We start from the raw sequence: 7,268 nt of genomic DNA, 5'->3' as shown, positions 1-7,268 counted from the left end.
AAAAAAAAAAAAAAAAAAAAAAAAAAAAAAAAAAAAAAAAAAAAAAAAAAAAAGACAAAGGGCAACCAAGACATGCTGCTCGATGTAGGGGTGCCACAGCCCCTTGGCTGGGGGTCTGGATGGGACTCCCCCAAATACCACGCATTTGCCACAATGGCAGTGCAGGACAGCTGCACATACAGCTCAGTTCAGAGCCCCATGTGGCACAGCCAAAGCATCCCTGAATGCTTGGCTTGGCCCTTGAGAGTCCCCTCAGCTGCTTGAGGGCTGCAAGGCCACATGCTCACCTCAGGGGGTGCCACGGCCCTTTGAAAAAATGACTAGGGCTTCAGACTGGGGTCCAAGACCAGAAACCAAGCCAGGGGCAAAGGCTGAAGCCCTAACAGCAGTGCCCAGCACAGATGCCAATCCTTGACCAGGCAGCACGCCTGTCATCCAGCACTCCGGAAGTCTGACAGGAGGCAGCAGGCTGGAGCAGGCAACTTAGTGGCGTATGGTCTTTCATCTCAGAATAAAACATAAAAAGGACTGGGGACATAGCTCAGTGTGGAGGCCCTCGGGTTCAACCCCCACCACCAGAGAGAGATGTGTGCTTTCTGGTCCCGGTGCTGGTCTTGCCTCAAGCGGCAGCAGTGACCAGCAGTGCCCTGGCTGGAGCCCACACGTGCAGAGCTCAGCCGGGGTCAGCCTCTCTCCTCGTCTCATGGGGCACCTGGCTTCAACTTAGCCCCTCGGCCATGTCGATGGCCCCGGTGGTCCTTCCCACACTCACTGGGAGGCGCCTGTCCTACACAGACCTGGCTGTGGGAAGGGAGGGGCCGTCCACCCTGCTCCAGCCCCTCACAGCCTCCCTGGGGACAGGCATGGCCAGCACCTGCCCCAGACAGCTGGAGCAGCCCCAGAGGCCTGGCCACTCTGGGGAGGTGAGTGAAGCTGCAGGGGTAGCAGGCCATGGTTAGGGCCAAAAGACAGGATGGGAGCAGCCTCAGCCCACCCTCCCTCCCACAGGGAGCACCGCCCCGTCCCAGGCAAGGCGGGCACTGAGGCTGTGTCCTGCCCAAGCAGAGGCAGCACTGGCACAAGGAGGCAGAATGGAGGAAGCTGCCACCGTGCCCCATGGGCTGGAGCAAAGCCAGGTTAGGGTCCGGGAGGTCTGGGCAGCAGGCTCAGCCCAGCGCCCACCACCGTTAGTGCACATGGAGCAGCTGCGTACCTACCTCACTGGATCACACACAGCCTTTTTGTTTTATTATCATCAGAATCAGGGGCAACCTCTGCTTTCAAATGAAAGAAAGGTACTCAGCAGCTTATCCCAGGTGACAGAGGGGCTGCCATCCTCGGGCAACAGGTGCAGAACAGCACCATACCCGGTTCTCTGTGGGGAGCCCCATGCAGTGTGCCGGGCCTGGTGCCAGCCCCATGCAGCATGGCATGAGCCACCCACTCCCTGCAGGGGCTGTGAAGGCGGGCAGAGTGGGTTTGGGGTACAACGATGCGGTCCTTGTGGTAAAGCACTGTCCCCCCATGTGCCCCAGTCACCCTCTCTCCTAGACGCTGCTGGAACCGGCAGCGCCCTCTGGGGGAGGGGAGGGACACATCACCAGGCGGTGGCCCCGTGAGGGAGCGGCCCTGAGCCCTGCAGGGATGGGAGCCTTTACTATGAGCCCCACAACTGAGCCCCTCTTGCCACCCAGCCCAGCCCCAAGTTACCCTCCTGGCTCCGAGAGGGGCGCTTCTTCCTCCGCCTGCTGGAGCCTTTCGAGGCCCGGTCCTGGGCCCTGGGGAGGGTGCCAGATCCGGAGGAGTCCGTCACTGCGTCCTCGGAGGACTTGTCCAGGGATGTGTCCAGTGCAGACTCCGGGGCCATGTCCTCCCTGTCCTCTTCCCCACTAGGTCCTATGTCCTCTGGCCCCAGGCTTGTGCTGTCTGCCTTGGCCTGGTGGACACCCTGAGAGGCTGCAGGGTCCTCATGGTCCTGGGGCCCCAAACTCTTTGATCCTGGGGGCTCCTCAATGGAGAACTGCAGAGGCTTCAGGGCCTGTGAGTCTCCCAGGGCCACTGGGCAGGCCTTCTTGGAGGGGCAGGCATTCAGGGCATCCTCGGTGTCCAGAAAATCACTGGCATCCACATACCAGGAGGAGCGCCGCTCCAGGGGCGGTAGGCTGCTCTCCCTGCCAGGGGGCACTGGGCTGGGGGTCACGGCATCCACAAGGTCCCAGCCCTGTGGTGCACTAGCCACTGTGGTATGATGGTCCAAATCCGGGGCAAGGCAGCTTGTGCCACCCGCGGGGCCCTGTGCAGGGTCACTGGCAGCTGCTGTGGGTGGAGAGATGCATGCTCAGAGAAGGGCAAGGGCCTGCCCCACCCTTCCTGACTGACTGTTAATCTCTGCTGTGTCAGAGGCCCCAGAGGGTCTGAGTCTCACTCTGTCCACAATGTAGAGCAGGGATACCCTAGGGTCTACACAGACCACCACTGTTCCCAGAGCCTGGGGAAAAGCTGTCAGAAAGCGGCCCCTCCTATGGCCCGCCCATCCCACCACCAAATTCTTGAGCCCAGGGGAGTCTGTTGATGGGTCACCAAACCCCAGCTCTCCTGGTGTGCAGGGCCAGATGGGGCTGGACAGGAAGTCAGACGGGGCTGGACAGGACTGTCCACAGCAGTGGCAGATACCCCCCCACCAAGGTATGATAGCAGTCAGGGTTTCCTCTGCCAGGGTGCGGGGCCGGGTGGCACACTCTAAGGTTGCAGGGGTGCAGGATGGGAGCAGGGGAACCATTCAGAAGCAGCAGGCAGGGTCTCACCAGGCTCCCGGACCCTGAGGGAGTCCACTGTGGCTGCCTTGCTGACCCCTTCAGAGTCTCCTCGGCCACGGGCTGTCTTGCGCAGCTGGAAGCCCTTCCTGATGTCCGCCAGCAGGGCATCAATCACACACACCTCCTCCTGCCTCCCAGGTGCCTTCCTCCCTAAGGAGTCAGGGGCGCTCAGAGATGCGCTGGGGACCTAGATCCCACCCCAGGGTCCTGGGAAGGACAGATCCTACTGGGGCAAACTGTAGGACTCGTGCAAGGGACAAGAATGTCCGCTGCTTCTGCCCCAGCCCATCCTACCCGAGCCCAGCCTATCCCACCCGAGCCCAGCCTCACCAGGCTTCCCATCCTCGCCCCGAGGCCTTCGTGCCTCCTCCTCTGCCAGCTGCCGTTTCCTTCTCTCTGCCTTCTCCACCTGCTCCTTCCTGTCCTTGTTCTCCTGCTCAGGCAGACAGGAACCTGTCACCCAGCCCTGCAGCCCTCTGCAGGCCAGAGCCCAGGGTGTGGCATGGGTGGCCACATTTCTCTCCCCAGCTGCAGGGTCGCACAGCTGGATCCATTCAGCCCTCTGGTCATAGCAAAGGGCCACAGGACCCCACTCTGGCCTCAGGCGGCCCCTCCTACCTTCAGGGCACTTGTGAAGAGGTCCCGGAAGGTTCTCATGGTGCTGAATGTGTCCTCCAGGGACAGCTTCTGGGGGTCTTCACACAGGTAGTCGGCCAGCTCCAGCTTCTTCTGCTCGATGGCCTCAAACACTATGTTCAGCTCTTCAGAGGCCATGATGCTGGCCTGGGGGCAGGGCGTCAGTCACCCACCCAAGGGTCAGCGGGGTTGGGAAGCAGCCATGGGCAGATGCTTGTGAGGACCTGCGCACCTGGACCCACCTTGGGGAGGCCACCACCCTGGATGCTGCCTCTGTGACCCCCTCCGGCCTGGCTGGTCCTAGATGGGCACCCCCTCCTGAAGCCTCCCCCTCCAGCCTCTCTGGCCAACAGCTGGGATCTGCGCCCACTTGCCTGCAGACGCTGCTGGTACTGCTCCTGCACCTCAGGGACTGAGGCAGACACCTTCCGCTCCGTGTCCAGCAGCTTTTTCAGGTTGGTGCTGGCCTCTGTGAGGATGATCTCCACGTTGATCCTGAAAGGCACCAGGGACAGGCCAACTCAGGGAGAGCCAACACCCAGCCTCCCAAGGGTCAGGGGGCTGTATCCACATCCTACCAGGGACGAGGTGCTGCATTGTGCACCAGGCCAGCAGGGAAGGAGCTCAGCTGCCTTCCTGTCTGACTGGCCCCAAGGTCCAGTAGCTGCTGGGCCAGAGAGGCATCTGTCTGGGGTGGTGGAACCTGGTTAGGTCTGGAGTGGGTGCTGGCTGGCCTCCCAAAGCCACGGGTGGTGGGACCCAGAAGGTAACATGGCTGCCCTGGTTTCCTCTTCTGTACCTTGGGGTGGCGTGACATTGCTTTCCGGCTGAGCCTGTCAACAGGTTGTGCCAGCCCCAGGCCACCCCCTGCCTTCTAGGCCTCATTGCCTGTCTGGGCCACATGGAGACAAAGGCCAGAGCAGAGGCCAAGTCCTGTCCCAAAGAGAAGGTCAGTGCCCTATCAGGCTGCAGGTCCCATACCTGCCAGGGACTCCCTGTGGCCTATGCCAGCCCTGTTTGCAGCCTCCGTGGCTGGGGCAGAAGCTGGAGGGCCAGGCCCCTGCAGGGCTGGGGGAGCCACCTACCCTGCTGCTTGGGATGGCTGCTCCAGGTCCGCAGGCAGCTGCAGGAGGTCCGGGTGGCTCTTTTCCACTTCCTGCAACAGGAGGTGTCCAGTAAGACTCACTTCAGCCCCCTGGACCTGGGGCTTCTTCCCCTCCTGCTCTAACCCTTAGCAACTGAGGATCACAAACCCTCAGCCTGGGGCCCCCTGGGGCCTTCCCTGGCACCTGGCCATGTGACATTTTTGCTTTTCTTGGGCCTGCCCCACACTGCACAGGGCCAGGTGTTCTGGGGAGAGACAGGGGCTGCTGGAGGGATGCTGCCTCCATCCCGCAGTCCCTGGCAGGCCCACCTCCAGCACATGGTGCAGCAGGGTCACGCGGTTCTGCTGTGACTTGGTCTCCGTGAGCTTCAGCAGCGTGCTGATCTTGAAACCGTCAGCATTCCCCGTGTGGCTGCCCTGTGGAGGACCAGGAGTGAGTCCCCTGCCTCCCCAGGCCGGTCATCAGCACAGTGGCACCTCTGACTCACATAGTTGAGAAAGTTCCCAATCTTCAGGATCAGCTGGCAGAAGACGGGCAGCCGGTGGCTGGTAAGCAGGCCTGTGGGGCAGGAGGCCGTGAGGCAGGGACACGGCCAGAGGCCTCCTTGCCTGGTGTGGGGCTTAACTCTTTCACTCCCTGGCCCCAGCCCCTCCTTGGCTCAGTACAGCACAGGGCTGCCCCTTCCGCTCGGCACCTAGTCTGTCCCCTCCTGTGCTGGGCCTGTCCCTCCTGCCTTCCCAGCCAAACTCACCCTCACAGGCGCTGAGTACCAGCTGGGCCTTGGGCCGCACCATGTCCAGCACGACAGCCGTGCCCTCACAGAGCAGCATGCACTCAATCCGCAGCTGGTAGCTGCCAGGAAACAACAGGTCAGGGCTGGGCTGCTTGCTGCCATCAATGTCTGCTGGGCACAGCGCGCTGGCTATGTTCCGCATGCACATTCCCAGGCCCGCCCAAGCCCGATTCCTCACAGCTAGTGGTTGTAGTTCTGGGGATGTGGGAGGCCTTCCCAGGAGGAACCTGGCCCCCAAAGACCCCTCAGGCCCCTGCTTTTTGCAGGGGAGGGCTGGGGACAAGGGACACACATATGTGTAGCCCCTCCCCATCTTGCAGGCTCCCTCCCAAGGTCATGCTCACCAGGGGATGTCCAGCAGGAGGACATAGAACTGGTCGGCGTTGGCCAGCTTGGCTCGCTCTTCTGTGAACGCCCGAAGGTTCTCAATCTGCCGGGAGGCACTCGTGGGGTTTGCTGGATGTATGCATGTGCACATACACTTGCACACACACCCATCCCTGTGCATGCCAGCTACTGCCCTTCCCAGGAAGCCCTCTTGGCCTGTGTTCTCACTGCTCCAGGTAGGATGGCCTGGGCTCCTCCCCTACCCTGTCCCCACTGAGAGAGCCAGGACAGAGCCTGCACCATGCTCCTTGTGGCCTGGGAGCCCAGCTGACCTCGTGCTTCTCTGGAAGGAGCTTCAGAAGCTGTTTGAGAACCTCCACATCGAACTTGGCCGTGTCCCCGGCCCGGATCATAGCAGTGACCTCCTCGTTGGAGCTGGAGGGGTGACAAGGCAGGGACTGGTGAGTGAGAAAGCCCTGGTCTCCTGGGAGCCTCAGTAGCAGGGTCTCAGGCGGTCAGTTTGGCCAGGTCTGGTGGAACACAGAGGGTAAGCTGTCTGCCCAGTGTCACTGGGGAAAGGAGGCTCAGGTGGCTAGTGCTGCCTAACTGCCTCCCTCCCAGGCTTCTAGGGTGACGGGAATGGCTCAGGGGTACTCATTGGGTCCATGCAAGGCTAGTGCTGAACCCCTGCAGCAGGGAAGGTTGAGGGGCCCTCACCCAGAACTGGCCAAGGCATGTCTGTGGCCCTAGGGATGAGCCCAGCTGCTCTAGGCCTGTCCCATCCAACACCTGGCTCCAGCCTGGAGTTGGAGCTCACTGCCCCAGGGTGGCCTTGGGCACTGGGCTCAGGACTCTCACCATTTGAACTGCTTCAGGAAGATGTTGAGGTTCAAGCTCTTCTTGGCATCCAGAAAAGTGACCTGGAAGACCCGGCAAGGCTAGAACCTGGATGGCAGCCAGTGGGTGACCCCATCCAGCCCGTCCTGTCCCCACCTCCTTGGGCTCCTTCCTGGCAGGGGTGGCTGTGGGCTCCCTGGGCTTGGTGGTGGGGAAGGAGAAGAGCCTCTCGATGCTGGAGAAGTCAAGGTCCACCTGCTGGGTGCCCAGCCCGCTCAGTGTGGCCCACATGGAGTTGCGCTCTGCAGGGAGGGGCTGCCATCAGGCCCATGCCCTCCCCGGCCAGGTGCAGCACACAGTAGGCACCCACCCTGCCCCAGTGCTGTCCTGCACCCCAAACGTGGACACGATGTGTGCATTCCTGTGTCTGATGGCGCAGGCACAGCGCACACAGGGTTGGTTGGCCTTGGCAAATGAGGTGGGCACCTCAAAGGCTGGCAGAGCTGGGCACGTGCAGGCCTCACCTTGGGCCACGTTGGACGGCAGCTTCTGCCAGTTGAGTTTCTTCATGCGCAGGGTTGGGGGGTTCACACAGCGGTGGCTGGGGACCCACGTGGAGCCCAGGCCGTGGTCCACCTGGGCCACAATGATCTCCTCAACACCAGCCGCCAGGGGGAGCCCAGAGATACCGGGCCCCCAGCCCACACCAGTGGGTGGGGGAGGGGGAGGCAGTGGACACCCTGTGCCAGGAAG

The 7,268-nt window shown here is 62.0% G+C and overlaps 1 protein-coding gene across 1 annotated transcript in view; it reads right to left on the bottom strand.

The window, feature by feature from the left end:
* Positions 1–1,018: 1,018 nt before the first annotated feature.
* Positions 1,019–7,268, bottom strand: part of LOC104850386 (inverted formin 2) — an 8,205-nt gene continuing 1,955 nt past the window's right edge. Inside the window, exons 4-18 of the mRNA XM_033766743.1 lie at positions 7,040–7,255; positions 6,672–6,817; positions 6,537–6,598; positions 6,011–6,113; positions 5,696–5,781; positions 5,310–5,410; positions 5,046–5,116; positions 4,867–4,974; positions 4,538–4,608; positions 3,827–3,947; positions 3,435–3,599; positions 3,147–3,249; positions 2,805–2,966; positions 1,711–2,316; positions 1,019–1,636 (exon numbers count right to left, since the gene is read on the bottom strand). Coding sequence (XP_033622634.1) covers positions 1,548–1,636; positions 1,711–2,316; positions 2,805–2,966; positions 3,147–3,249; positions 3,435–3,599; positions 3,827–3,947; positions 4,538–4,608; positions 4,867–4,974; positions 5,046–5,116; positions 5,310–5,410; positions 5,696–5,781; positions 6,011–6,113; positions 6,537–6,598; positions 6,672–6,817; positions 7,040–7,255 — 2,210 coding nt within the window. The 3' untranslated portion in view covers positions 1,019–1,547. The remainder of the gene's footprint in view (positions 1,637–1,710; positions 2,317–2,804; positions 2,967–3,146; positions 3,250–3,434; positions 3,600–3,826; positions 3,948–4,537; positions 4,609–4,866; positions 4,975–5,045; positions 5,117–5,309; positions 5,411–5,695; positions 5,782–6,010; positions 6,114–6,536; positions 6,599–6,671; positions 6,818–7,039; positions 7,256–7,268) is intronic.

Source organism: Fukomys damarensis, unplaced genomic scaffold, assembly GCF_012274545.1.
Source record: "Fukomys damarensis isolate Sample0158 unplaced genomic scaffold, DMR_v1.0_HiC HiC_scaffold_21, whole genome shotgun sequence".
NCBI classification, from domain to species: Eukaryota; Metazoa; Chordata; class Mammalia; order Rodentia; family Bathyergidae; genus Fukomys; species Fukomys damarensis.
The sequence above is the reverse complement of the archived record's forward strand: the minus strand, read 5'-3'. Positions and strand labels throughout refer to the sequence as shown.